At 32.6% G+C, this 14,739-nt stretch overlaps 1 protein-coding gene and 1 non-coding gene across 9 annotated transcripts in view; both read right to left on the bottom strand.

The window, feature by feature from the left end:
- Positions 1-14,739, bottom strand: part of RICTOR (RPTOR independent companion of MTOR complex 2) — a 113,920-nt gene that overhangs the window by 16,092 nt on the left and 83,089 nt on the right. For 6 of the 8 annotated variants that reach the window (XM_036910836.2, XM_036910840.2, XM_036910838.2 and 3 more), the window contains 13 exons: positions 14,376-14,511; positions 13,681-13,880; positions 13,276-13,402; positions 12,773-12,937; positions 12,560-12,636; positions 12,024-12,102; positions 7,671-7,780; positions 7,129-7,216; positions 5,878-5,970; positions 5,391-5,497; positions 4,607-4,836; positions 2,245-3,253; positions 1,891-1,962 (listed from right to left, as the gene is read on the bottom strand). In XM_036910836.2, the coding sequence (XP_036766731.2) occupies positions 1,891-1,962; positions 2,245-3,253; positions 4,607-4,836; positions 5,391-5,497; positions 5,878-5,970; positions 7,129-7,216; positions 7,671-7,780; positions 12,024-12,102; positions 12,560-12,636; positions 12,773-12,937; positions 13,276-13,402; positions 13,681-13,880; positions 14,376-14,511 (2,493 nt within the window). The remainder of the gene's footprint in view (positions 1-1,890; positions 1,963-2,244; positions 3,254-4,606; positions 4,837-5,390; positions 5,498-5,877; positions 5,971-7,128; positions 7,217-7,670; positions 7,781-12,023; positions 12,103-12,559; positions 12,637-12,772; positions 12,938-13,275; positions 13,403-13,680; positions 13,881-14,375; positions 14,512-14,739) is intronic. The other 2 variants (XM_036910845.2, XM_036910837.2) reach the window with 1 other exon arrangement.
- On the bottom strand, positions 14,189-14,260 carry TRNAT-UGU (transfer RNA threonine (anticodon UGU)). The gene has a single exon. It is a non-coding gene; the product is annotated as a tRNA-Thr (tRNA).

Below are 14,739 nucleotides of genomic sequence, written 5' to 3'. Positions count from 1 at the left end.
AATTCATGAACTTTACTACATAGATTTATCCTGGCAAGCAACAGAGAAGTTTGCCTGGCTTTGTTCTGGATTAATGAGGTCTGCAAGGCTGTTGAATTCCAGGCAGATGAGACATTACAGCATAATTTATGGAACTTTGTCCAAGTTCATTTACTCTGTGCCAGGATTAGAATTTAGGATTAAGGATTTCCGTTTCAGTGTTTCTTTTTGACTATGCCCCATGGAAATGTATCAGTGAGATATGATTAAGACTGCTGAATTCATGCTATTATAGCACAGGAATCAGTGTGCCTACTGTTTTAGTTTTGTAAGGAAACAAAAAATTTTCTTAGCCTGGATTCCAAATTTTAATGTAAATTTGTAGTCATCTTCCTTCATTTTCATTTTTCCTGAACTAACCAAAGGATAGAAGCAGAATGGGAATATTAAGGCCAACACAATTTTTCCTCCATGGAAAATGGTACAAAGTACTAAATACAATTTGAAAAATGGAAGACTTGATAAACATGGAGTTTTGTTAGGCTTTCATGCCTTTGTATAGCTATTCCTGTTTTTCTTGACTGCCTTTTTAAAAAATGTTTTTCCTTCTCAAAAAATTGAAAACATCTATTTCTCTCCTGTATAATGCCAATATTTTCTCCAGGAATAAAATTTTCAAATATCCTTCTCCTATCTTAACAGGGAATATAGGAAATAATGTCCTAAGACCCAGACTGATTAGGTAGTAATGACTCAGGGTAGCTATCTTTTCTGGTTTACTATGAAGAATATTTAAACACTACAACTTTGAACAGTTTGGATAGAAATGTCTGCTTCGATGAGCTACAGGAACCCTAACTGGATGGCTCATAATTAACAGCACCTCTAGGGCATATGTGCTACCTACTGCCCCAGCTGAGTGCTACCAGCCTGCTGGTGCCTGAGCTCTGGTTGCTGCGGTCTGAGCCCTCAGATACTTTGTTACAAGACATTTCTTCTGGTACCTTGTTTTATCATCTGTCCTTTCTCATTACAGTGTTCCTACCAGTAGAAGCTTCTAATTGTTGCTTCTACAGGCTTGAAAACCTGATATCCAAGCTTGTTAGATATATAATAAATGTCAACAAATGTTGAATGTAGGTCAAAGATATCTCCTTTGAATGAAATTCATGAACTTCACAACATAAATACATATTGGTGAGCTATTGAGAAGTCTGGTGATCTGAACTGATGAAGTTGCCAAAGCTGGTAAGTTCCAGTTAGAGCAGACATCACTACTTAATTTATGAAATTCTACTGGAGATATAATTTATTATCTGCTACCAGGAACCCCTTATGCTAAATGTATTAGAATTGTTTAAATAAAACTGCTTAACAACTTAATTTTAAGAATTTGGTTTTTAAAGAGCAAAATGGATTTCTTTAAAGAAGTAACAACCAATAATTATAATGACAATGATCACAGCAAAGCTTACTTTTATTGAAGGCTTACTATGTACCAGGCACTCTTCTCACTATTTGAAAAATACTAGTCTGTTTACAAATGTAAATAAATAATCCAAAACTAAGAAAATTTTTAGAAGTATTTGCCCCTACAACAAAATGGTATAGAAGTTTTGCAACAATCAAATTTAATACTGCTTATCTTTGAATGGTAAAATCTGAAGTTTTTACTTTGACTAACTTTAATATAATCTTCAGATATGACACAGAAATTACTAAATGTTCTTGAGTACAGGCAAACTGCTACTGCTGAATCCTGAGTGCCAAGTAATTCATTTACCTTTCATTAGGTTCCTACTTAATCACAGCTACTTAAAACAAACTGCAAAGAATTTCACTGAAATTTTCAGTTATCTTAAAAAAAGAAAAAAAAAAGAGGTCAACTTCTGGAGCCTTAAATTGACCTACCTGAAAAGGTTGTTTGTTATTGTAGGTCTTAAGCTCCTGATTCCCCCGACATGCTTCTTTTTAAAATTGATCCTTGCAGAAGCGAGAAATAAAAAAAAGCTTGTGACTTGTGTGTCCTTACAAAGCATGTATGTTTATTTTTAGGGCCTAAAGGAGTTTCTTTTCCCCCCTCGCAGCTGCAAGAATCCATTTCAAATCATATCGGGTAACAAGGAGCTTACAGCCTACCATAGTAAACAATTATAATAGGTCGGTTCTGAGGCTTATGTAAATATAAAGCCTGGCTAATGCTTTACATTTAACTTAGTTAAAATGCAACCATTATTGTTCATTTTTAAACATGTATTTGCTCACCTGCTTGGTGTTAACCTGGACTCAAAGCTGTTGGCCTTCATGGTGATGGTATCAGTAAACAGCACATCTTTTGCTGGAGATGCCAAAGCTTCAGAATGAGATAAGGATGGATGCATTCTTTGTTGCTGTAATCTTTTCAGTGTAGCGTAGCCAAAGGCATCTCTAGAACTTGTGTAACTAAAGTTACAATCTGCTAGACTTTTAATTGTAGCGATAGAAGGTGCTTTAAGGGACTGTGCTCTTCTAGGAAGTGTATGAGAAGAACCTGGAGGCACCAGGGACACGGAGTTTGATTTGGAGAGAGACAGATGGTTAGACTGTGGCATCAAATAGTGGCTTGTTTTAACAGTTTTAGTACTTACCACAGTACTCATACTTCCACAGTCTGTGTCCACAGTCGTAGCATCTACACCTACTGTCTCTCGTGAAGGACTTGAGCTCATTGAACTTATGCCACTTGTTGTAGTGTCTGTATTAAAACTTTGACTACGTATCTTCATATGTGAGCTTGTTGAACTTTCTACAACTAATCTCTCTCGGCTTGTGTTTTCTCTGTGATTCTCTATACCAAGACTCTTGGTGAACTTTAAGTCATTCTCTCCAATACTTGGAGTACTACCAGTGTCTTCAGTGTGCTTATTCCCAACAAATGAAGTTTCTAATTGTAATGTTTTCTGTACCGTGGATATGGGTGTGAAATCATCACTATGATTAAAGTCCACACTGGGCTCTGTAAGCGTTCTGATCCTCCTGTTGCTTGTCTTATTTTCAGATGACAGTTTCCCTCCTTTTGGATCACTGCTACTACGATGTTTTTTATTAGGCAAAGTGAGCGAATTTAAGATACGATTCTTCACAAGTTTACTAGAAGCAAAGAAAGGGAATGAATTTTTATCCTTTATAGGTCCAGGTCGATCATAAAATGCTGGCTCTACATCTTCGTTGATGTCAAGGAAAAATGTACTAGTAGAACTGCTGCCAAATCGGTCATCCTCCATTATGAACATACCTAAAATCAAATGATTGATGAATAAAAGCACACAGAAAATGACAACAAAATCAGGATAACTATTAGTGATATATTTTAGGAAATTTCTGTTTGTGTAAAAAAATTCAAAAATAAAGGGTTAAAGTGTTGAACCACATATAAAGAGCTTCTTTGAGGTACAGAGTTTGAACTTGAATAAAATGTAAAATGATAACATTATGAGGATCTCTTATTTCCAAAGCAAAGCTATAGCACTCACTGTGGCACAGTTACACAGTTTCTTTGATTATCCCAATGAGTTTCTAAAACCTTGAAATACTCAGGAATAAAATTAAAGGGAAAAAGAAGACTTGACCATGGATCCTCACAGTTGCTGGTGGTTTATTCTTCAAATCACAATAGGCAGGATAAATTAATTACTCTTATAAGAACTGAATTCCCAATCTTAAACAAGATATACTTAACAAAGAACCAAGTCACAACATCTTAAACTCATGTTTAAACCAATTATATTTATTTCTCATTTTGCCTTCACTATTAAGAAACTCACTAAATTCAGTGCCTAACACTAATAAAAGACTCAATGGAAAGAAAGCAAAATAAAAGCCTAAATAAACTTACGTTTTGCATTCTATTTCCATATTTTGTCAATTCTAAGATGTACATAATTTCACACCTAATAACTCTAAATTGGGATGTTTCTTGTAGTCAGTGATAAATGCTAGTTTTATAGGCAGCATTGTTTTCTTCTGTTTTAGTGGTACATAAAATACTGGTACATCTTATAGTTCATGGCATCTTATCTGGTGAAATATGGTTTGATAAATGTTGCACTATCTTCTTATAAAGAACCATGTGTTAAATTTTATATGCCTAACAGCATTTAGCAGAGGGCTTAAAACAACAAACTTTTTCTTGATACTCTTTTAACAGTTTCACTATTAATTTTAAAATGTAGCTTTTCTCTTAAAAATGAACATGTGAGTATCTCTTAACAAATATATCCTGGTTCAACAATCTCTATCTGAAAAATGAGTAAAAAATCATGTAAGTGAAGAAGGTAGGCAAATAAACATTTACTTACTAGATTTTATGACAAGCAAAAAGGGGAATGGTTCTTTTGGCACATGGCTTATTATTTAACCCTGTAAGTAGGATTGTCCAGAAGCTATTTAAAAAGCAAGGGGACAGAAAAAGGTAGGCTGATGGCTATAATCTCTGTTATAAATGATACACATTGTCTAAGAAGCTGTTACCGCCTAGTTATCTTAGAAAGAAGTTAATTGGGAATGTAATAAATATTATTTAAATTTTGATATTACAAATACAAATATTAATTTTGGCAACTTTTTATGACTTTGTCTCAATACTCACTTGATGGCGCAGATTCACTTTCACTATTATGTCTCGAGCTAGTTGACTCCGAATTCAAACTTAGGGTACTTGGGATAGATGAGAGTTCATTACAGAGTTGTTCTACATCATCTGGAACCACTGGCCACAGATGTTTGCGACTATGCCTTACAGCATCCCAGCTATGGCATTTTAGAATATCACAACCTTGCTTGGTTTTGGCTATGAGCCCAAGCACATATACACAGGTACTGTATAAAAAAATGTAATAATGACAGTTTATAATTCCAAACTGAGATTCTTAATGGAACCACCAAATATTAGTTTGATATATGTAATTAAAAATTTCTTTAAAAGCCATTACAAATTGCCTAGCTCGTGGAAAAATGTATTAAAACAAGTTAGGAATAATTTAGAAAAAATAACATGAAAACCTCCCTAATAAAAATATTAATTACAAATAACACAATGTAATCTTATGAAAAAACATATATATATTAGCTTTTCTAGCATAAATTTGGAATATCTGAGTTACTGGAATATTTCAACACATCCTACACTTTCACTATTTACTTGCCAGATAAACTTCAATATTATAATGACAAAAATGGAATTTTTTACTTCCTTGAAGTAAACAAGGAGCTCCTTAGATATTTAACTTAATGCATTTAAAAATATGTCATGAGGGCTTTCAGTAAATTGATAGTTTTAAAGGACTACACTGAATTATAAAACATTTATCCCTCATACTGATTTGTGAACCACAATATACATAAGAGCAAGATTTCTGAGTTAAATGACATACCCTCTGATGGAAAGAACCTCACACTGTTTTGCAAGTTTTAGTATATCTGGAATCACATTTTCTTCCTGTAGCAAATTAAGACCCCAGTTTGATGAACCAATATTTCCCTGAAAGAAAACAAATCACTTATATCAAATTCATTTACAAAGTTAACTTTCAAGAGATTTGGAAAACTCCTTCAAAACAAAAATTTTAAACCCATCTATGAGAGAGAAAAAAATGTGAGCAAGAAAAAAATGTGAACACAAACCTCAAATAAGGATCTTTAGCAGTCAAAGTTCCATTCATCTTAGCAAGAAAATTAAGTTTAATTATTTTGTTATTACTAATATGAATTTATTATCAATATAAATATTAAATGGTCAGTTACAATATTAATCTAAGAATAAGTTCCAAATAGAGTGATTTTAATTTATTTAGTATTAATGGGAACATTAGAAAAAAATCTAAAAATTATGAAGATCTTACAGAAGCATTTACTACTAACCAAGGCCCAAAGAGATGCTTTCAGTTTTTTAATTTCTTCCCATTTATCCAAATCTGGTGTACGAATGCTGTGACAGAGTTCTGTAACAATATTCTGGTGAATGGAAAAAAAAAAACCCATGTGAGTAACAATATGTTTTTAATGTATTTTCTTACCGCATCTTAAAATCCTTAAATGGTTTGCATTTAATAACTTTTGCATCCTTAAAATTTTAAAAATAACTGTATAAAATTTCTTAAGCAGCATTAATACATGTGAGTTCATATTCTAGAGTCAGCACTTATTAGCTATGTACCTTGAGCAAGTTATTTAATCTCCCCATGCCTTTATTTCCTAATCTTTGAAGCAGAGATACAATAGCACCTGCCTCATAAGATTTCATGATTTAATAAATTATTACATATAAAATGCTTAACAAAGTAGTTGGTACCCAGTATTATAAAAATGTCAGCCATAATTATTTCTTTAAATAGAAAATATAAGTGCCTAGATTTTATCATACTACATAAGTATGACACTGAGAAAATCATTTATAGATACATGCCCCAATAGTCTTTATGGACATAATATAAAAATGTATGAAACTACATTTGTGTATGTATGCAAAACTTTTGCTCCTGAGATGAACACTGGTATGATAAAGAATTAAACTGCTGGATTACTACTCAGAGAAATATAAAAATACATTTATAACTATTTCTAAAATAAGAAAAAGGTTATATTTATTGAAAACACTCAGTAGCAAGTCATATTCACAGCCATAAATTTGGCATGCATATTAATACTCAAAGAACAGCTGCTTGCCTAAGCCTGTTACATTCCCTTAAGTATATGAGAATAGTGAGGCACTACACTAATAAACAGCAACTATACTTTGTTCCTTACCAATGATAACTTCCCAACAAGATCAATGAAAAAAGTCAGTTTTTCACTATGTTTTTACTAAGAAGATCAGCTTCCCCAACAAACCATAAAGGAAAGAACTCAGACCTTCACTGGGTTATTTACTCTACATAATAAGTTAGCTATGCAAAAGGTGGACACATTAAGTCAGGGAAATGCACACAAGCCAGTAATATGTCTAAGGATTATAAAAACAGACTAAGTCAATTACAAGTTGGACAGCTTTAAATCAAGTACTCCACTGACCTTAAGGCTTCTGAGACATTTTTGCAAAGGTAATACTTTAGCAATATTAAGATTTTTTTTCCTACTACTGTAGCTATTAAAAATAAGCAAATTTGTTTTTACCTGTACTTCCAGCAAATGACAGCCTGTTTTGTGGTGTACCAGTTGTCCATAAAGGTGTATGGGCAGGTAGACGTGAGGACGTTGTAATCTAGTGTAATAAAGATGAGTAACATACCTATTGGCTCATTTAAAATATGCTAAATTAAAACAATGATTAGTAATAAAGCAACTTAATTATAAGTAGATTTAGATAGAATCCCCCAGCATAAATAAAAATATGGAAGTGGAACGCCATGAGGATTACTCCAGAAAAATAATAGTTTAGCTGGTCTTGGAGTAATGGTGAGAGAGCTTAGACTAGAGCTACAGACTAGGGTAAGAGCATGGAGGGCATCTGAATGCTCTATAAAGAAGTGTATTCAGCATGGTAGGAATGCCACTGGAATTTTTGAGTGATCAATGCTGTGCTTTAAGATTTTCCCTAAGTCAGTGTAAGAAAAATAGTTACTTTTCAAGTACTCACAAAACTCTTTAAAAATAATGATGTCTTACAAACTGGTTTTAAATTTTACATTTGAGGACCAGCAATAACTGGACTGTACCTTTGGTTACTCCGACGAACATAGTTATCACCATCAACTGGCTTTCGGTAAGTAGTAAGTGCTTCATTAAGTTGTTCCTCAATCAAGTCAACGTATTTTGAATTATATTCCTAGAAGATAATAGTTTTAATTGTTTACAGTATCATAACAACATTCACTAAATTTATAGTTTGTTAGGTGCCTAGTAAATATTAGTAGCGTAAATATGAGAAAAATGACTATCTGTTCAGAAAGTTTAAGAAATTTTTTAGAAGGATAGAACAAATTATGAATATATAAAATGATCTATCATACCCAAAAGCTACCTGTGTATACTTTTTTCCCCACTTTCAATTAATATTTTGGGTCTCTATTTTTTGATACTGTTCTTTTTAATCTTATTATTAACCGAGTTCTATCATCTTAGCACCTTTTGGTAAGAAACAGTATCTCTTCCCTACTGACTTCAGTCAAATATAAAAAAGATTTCCAAGTAAAGTCTGGAGAACTTCTAGTTAAATTCCTTAAACTGAGAATCAGTCTCACTGCCATCTTTATTGTAAAAGATTTCCACTTTAAACTGTTTATAAGGAATTAGTAGAACTTCTTTGGAAAGCAATTTGGCAGTTTATCAAAAATTTAAATTCACATACTTTAGACTCAACAATACACTTTCAGAAATTCATTCGACATATTTGCACAAGTATGTAAAGATATATATGCAAGACTATACAACAAACACTGTATACAAAACTAAAAACTTGAAACAATGTAAATGCACATCAATACGGGAGTGGGTATAAAAATTAAGATACACTTATATAATGTACTAAGCAGCCATTAAAAAGAATGAGATAGAGCTAAATGTACAACTCTGGAAAAATTTCTCAGATATACTGCTAACTGACGAAGTTAAATACAGCTTTACTTTTAGTTGTAAATAGAATTTATTTGTATTCTTAAATAAAGATTATGTACACAGATGTACAGACCATCTCTGAATGCATACAAAAGAAATTAACAGACATTACTTTGAGAAAAGATGGAATAAGGGGACTTATTTTACATATTAAACCATTTTAGACTACTTGAATTTGGGGGGTTACCTTAAATCCCTCTTAGAGCTTCTAAAAACTTACTTTTCCTTTAGGACCCATATTTACTTTGCAATAGTAATATAAGCTTTTAATTATTATCAGCATACCATATATATTACTACTGCTACTACTACCACACCCTTTTATACATGAAAATCTCAGTATAAAAATCTAATTAAGGCATGTATCTTGAGCTTTAAGCAGTAGTTAACACTCATGTGGTATTGCCTGATCTTTTTGACCAGTAGCATTCATTTGGAAAACACTAGCAAAAGTTAGGGTTAAGGCTTACAGCTTTGAAATGCATTGAGTTTCTGATATGGATCACCAAGAGGATTCTGCCCAAAATGATCTACCTGGATGGGTAAGAAGACCCCAATCAAGGGATGGATGGACCTCTAGCTACTAGGAGGCATTATTACATATGCAGCCAAAGGAGTCTTTGTCTTACTCAAGGGAATTGCAAATGAGAGATCCTCAGTGGTGAGGTCTCTAAGGAACTCATGAAAGCTACCCTCCAGTAAATGAATCAACATTTGAAATTGGCCATACTCAAAACTGACAATCCCAGAAAACAACTATACCAACTGAGTAAGACTGTTCATGACCCTGTACCTGTTCTTCTTCTGCTCCAAACCTGGACAGGTTCAAAACATGCAGTTAAAAAATGGGAAAAAGAATGAGCAACAGAGGATGATGAATTAATCATATCATCCCCCTTCACTGTAGGTTTCCTAATCTTTATCAGGTTTGGGCTCTGGGGAATAAAGTTTTAAAGTGAATGAATGGGTTTTAACATTATACTGGCCTGGATGTTTTATTGCCTTGAAAAAGAGACAGTCTCACTTCACCTTGGCATGCCACAAACTACTGGGAGGAAATTGAATATAGTGGAAAGAGTATGGGCTTTGGAATCAAGAAGTGCCCCTGCTCTGCTATTTTCAAGCTCTGTCACCTAGGATACAAATTAGTTTACTTCTCTTAGCCTCTTAAATTTCATTTACAAAACAGAAATAATAGAATATATTTCATAGGGTTACTCAGAGATAATACTTAAAATGCACTAAGTTCAATGGCAGGCAGGCAATTAGTTCCCTTCCTTTTCTCCCTTTCTCTAATTAATTTGAGAGACTAGATTATACTGTCTTTCTTTTTAGACCTCCCATTTACTGCCTAATTGTAACGGCAATTCAGCATGTTTGTAACTTTCTACTGAAATTGCTCTAGCAAAGTCCACCAATGACCTTTCAAATTCAACAGCCTTTTTTCCAGTATTCATTCACCTTATGTAACAGCTCTGAAGAATATATACCACTGGCTTCTCTTTCCTGAAGCATGCTTTAGTAACACCATTCTCTCTGACAGTTTTTTTCTCTATAGCTTTGTCCTTTTATTCCCTTCATTAAACCAGTATTCTCTAGGGAGCAATTTCTAGTTTTATTTCTTTTTTGTTCTTAACATTTTCCCTGGTGATTTCACTTCTGATATCAACTACTACATACTGATGACTCCCAAATTGCCATCTTCAGTACATATATGAACACCAGATCCACATTCAAATATTTTCTGAATACCACCACTTGGTCATTCCATAGGATATGCCAGTTAAATATATTCAAAATTCATTAATCTCATGCTGCAAACACTTTGTGAAAAAATAATCTCTTAATAGCAATCCATTATACAGTCATTCAAATTAGAATCCTTAAGAGTTAAGTCAGACTCCTCATTCATTATATCCAATTAGTCCCCAAATCCTATCTTATTTCAAAAATGCCCAGTAAATGTGTCCTATTTTCTATCCAACCCGCAACCACTGAAGTTTATGCTCTTATCAATTCTTGTTTCTAACCAGGTCTCCATATTTCTAAATTTAACCTTTGACAATCAAACTCCAGCTTTTACACTGCAACCTGTCATGTTTCTAAAGCACAGCTCTATGATTACAAACACTTATAATTATTCCCTCATTTCCTATAAAACTGAAATCCCTCAGTATGACAATGTAGTTTATATAATGCCTTCTACAATCTAGCTCTAATTAATTGTTCCAGCCTCACCTTGACACTTCCCACTGACCTTAGCCCCAACTACATTGGAAGATGGCTTTCTTCAAAAGTCTGTGAAGCTTCAATAATCTGTACAGATTTATTACTCTACTCCCTCATTCTTGATACCTTTCTTCCAATTTATTTGCTTACTTACTCCGCATGCGCATTTCAAATAATCATGTCCTTTCCTGAGCCTAACATTTCTTTTTTTTTAAATTGAAGTATAGTTGATATACAATATATTGGTTTGCTGACCCCTAAGAGAATCATTAACCCTTCGTGTTTCTTTACACACTGAACATGCTTTTAAGCTGTTATATTTTGTACCTACTACTTGAAAGTACTATACCAGATATGATAAGCAATTTCCTAATATTACAGTTGTATAATAATGTGACCAATTTTATTTCCGTAATTGGTTTAAATATCTTCTATTTAGTAAATAAAACTATCACATCTTATCTCAATTCTCAATTCATCAGTTATTGAAAGACCTCATGCCTGAAGTTACGTTTTAGTTATAGTATTTTAAAAAAATGAGATTCTCTTAAGAAATATGATTCAGTATAAACAATTTAAATAATGATTGAAATGATAGAAAATCTAAAAATTATTTACATTAGAATTGATTATTCCATGGATTTCTAAGATGCTTTGACAATTTATAATGCTTCAAACAAAATGAAGCCACAGTGATGACCAGGCAAAAGAAGTTATAAAGTTATCTAATACCTTCAAACTATTCTCTTCTTCCTACATTTCCCTATTATCTACAACAGCAAGAAGTTTGTTCTCCAATTTAAGTAGAATCCTAAAATGAAGTTTATTCAGACTGTTTGCTTGATAGAACTGTTTACAAACTTTCTTCATTTACAAAAATTATTTGAGTTTTACCTTAAAAAGGCAAAATAAAGGACCCAAGAATGAAAGAAATGATGGTAGGCGTCAACAAACTACACCAATATATTTTATCAATTAAGTTGAAGGCAAAATTTCAATAGAATGTACACAAAACCCATAGTTCACTATAACTGTAATTTAAAAAATAGGTAAAATATAAATACAAATAATTATACAGAATTTAGGACTTGACTTCATATGAATGTTTAACTATTTAACCTTAGTTTGAAAACACTGATAATATTTTTAAAATCCTCTAAATTCACAAATCTATTTTGCAAGATAATATAAACAAAGTTGAAACTATTCAATTCACAGCAAGTTACCTTGTGCCACTTTTCCAATTGTTTTGCTACATAACCCCTTTCGTTCAGATAGGAAAACCCTTTTGGAATGGAGAGAAATCTGTAAATTAAAATAAGCAGTAGTTTTAACATTCAGTCTGACAAAAAATGTTTAAGGAGCTGAAATATCTCCAATAATAATATGTTAAAGGAGCTAAGAGACTTTTAACAATAATAGCTCCTTCCTAAAACTTAAAAGGTCAACTATTATTTAATGTAATTTTAAATACAAATAAATTTTCATAACAAAAACAAATGAGTCCAATCACAGTAAAGAAAACATCATGAAAAGTATGAGGAGACACAAAAATGTAGAAGAAACATTAAGGAAAGCAATGATTAGACAGAATTTCAGTACTAAGGAATGTCTAAGGTGCTATAACAGGTTTCTTTCAGAAGTTAACAGCTAAACTCTTTAGAATGCTTCCTTTTCAAATTTGAATCCAACTTTAATGTATAGTGCCAGAGAAAACACAACGAAAAAACATAACTGAAAGGAAAATTTACTTAAAATTTACCTGAGGAGGAGAAGCAAACCCTTGTCTCCAAGGTGAGATAAAGCTGGCTTCATCTGGATAAGAGCATGAAGATTGGCCTAAAAGAATTATTAGCAAATTAACAATTGCTCAAGATAGCAAATTCTCTATATCCAAAATGCTATACTATGATTTCACATAATTTTCTATTAAAACTTGAGTATTATAATAATAAATAAAATAATAAACCTTCACCTTGTCTTCACATGCTTCATCAAGGATATCAAGAGCTTCAGAAGAAATTGTTTTGCTTTTATCATGTAGCTGGGTCACCAGTAATTCAATTCCCCAATTATTGAAGAATTCAACATTAGCTCTCAACAATACTCTTAAATGTTTTGTTGCATACAGCCTACATGCCTGTAAAGATAAATGAAAACATTAAACACAAAACAAAAACAAAATTTCACCATGGATAGCCTATTTAACTTTTGTTTCAGGACAGTTCTGCTACATGTAAAAAGCAGGAAGATTTGAACTGATGGTTGAGTCCTTGATTGGAATCTTTTAAAAAATATTTTTAAATACATATTTTTTAAGTATAGGTATCATATGACATTCCTTGAAGGAACTAAAATTTTAAAGTAAATTCAAATTCCACCCCATATTCTTAAAATTTATAATTAATTCTGCTTGGCCAAAATCTATAGTGAATTAACCAGTTAAAAAAATAGTTTTACTGCCTATATTATACTTACATCAGTGGCTGCAGTCAGGATTTTGGAAAGGATTACTCTAGCCAATCCATCTCTGCTATAGTCCAAGCTAGAAACAGTCAGTTTTAGCAAGATATCTTGGTTTTTCAAGGAGCAAAGGTTAAGAAGACTAAAGAAAAAGATGACAATAATGAAGGTTATTAGAAATTGCTGTACTGATGTATTAATTCAACAAATATTTTAAAATTCCTACTATGAAGAAGCATTTCTAAAAGAAAGCATTGAATGACAAACATCACATAAAAAGAGTATCAAAGCATCAAGACTTTACTTTTTTTTTATTTTAATAAAACTTACCAAACACACATATGCAGACTAAAAAGCATAACATTCCTCATCACATTAAAAATAAAGTTTAAGTGTGGAAAGAGAATCTAGGATGCCCACCATTGAAATACACTGCATTTTTCCAGCATTTTGACTCCATAAGGGTGGCAAGAAAGTGTTCCAATAAATAAAAAGTAGTGTTGACTAAGTGTAGTCAATAAGCCATTATTTTGAAGACTTCTTTCAGGTTTCATTCCAGATGAGGCATTTAGCCACTGAACAATATCCTTCACTAGATCTTCTAAGTATCCTTGCCCATCCTAAAAGCAAATATATTGTAATTTTATTACAAAAGTATTTAGTGCCTATAATTGAAAAACTGATTTTAATCAAGTCTAAGCAATTTAATGATAATGGTTAAATTACTAGTAACAGATACCAAACACTGAGTACCTGTTCATTTTAATCCCATTCAATGCAGTGCTAGCATGGAAATACATTATTTTCCACTACACAAGGAGAAAACCAGGTCTTCTAGAAGGCAAATAACCTGCCCAAAGTCAGATCCTGACGGAGTCAGGATTCAAATCTAGGTCCTGGGTTCATATGTTTTTAGGATCCATTTGTTTGTGTTGGCTGGGAATCGAACCCAGGCCAACTGCTTACAAGGCAGCTGTGATAACCACTATATCACCAATGCCATGGTCTGGGTTCATATATTTTCAAATATGGGTTATATATACTCAGAAATAAAAGGAAGGGGGCAGGTTCTATGAAAAACATGTGTTCTGGAAAACAATCCAAGTGTTTATTACCTCTTCAGACTCAAGAAGAAATTCAGTAAACTGACAACCCACAACTGTGAGCTGCTTGGCCTTCGCAAAATCCAGATCCAGGTTGGCATATAATTTACTACTGGGCTTATAATAATATAGCAGTCTTCGTGCGAACCTAAGACCAAAATAAAATTAGCAGCAAAATAAGAAGGCAAAACAATTATTTTAGAACCTTAATTATACTTTATGCTATAATAATGTTTTGAATATGTTTGGGTCTCAACTACTGGAGTAAATGGCAAGAAATTTAATAAACACATTTGGTACATTCCACACACAAATAAAACAAAACAACAAAAAAACCTTCAAGGCAAAGGCTACTTTCAGGAAATAAGAATTTTAT

The sequence above is a fragment of the Manis pentadactyla genome, chromosome 2 (genome assembly GCF_030020395.1).
Source record: "Manis pentadactyla isolate mManPen7 chromosome 2, mManPen7.hap1, whole genome shotgun sequence".
In the NCBI taxonomy this organism is placed as follows: domain Eukaryota; kingdom Metazoa; phylum Chordata; class Mammalia; order Pholidota; family Manidae; genus Manis; species Manis pentadactyla.
The sequence above is the reverse complement of the archived record's forward strand: the minus strand, read 5'-3'. Positions and strand labels throughout refer to the sequence as shown.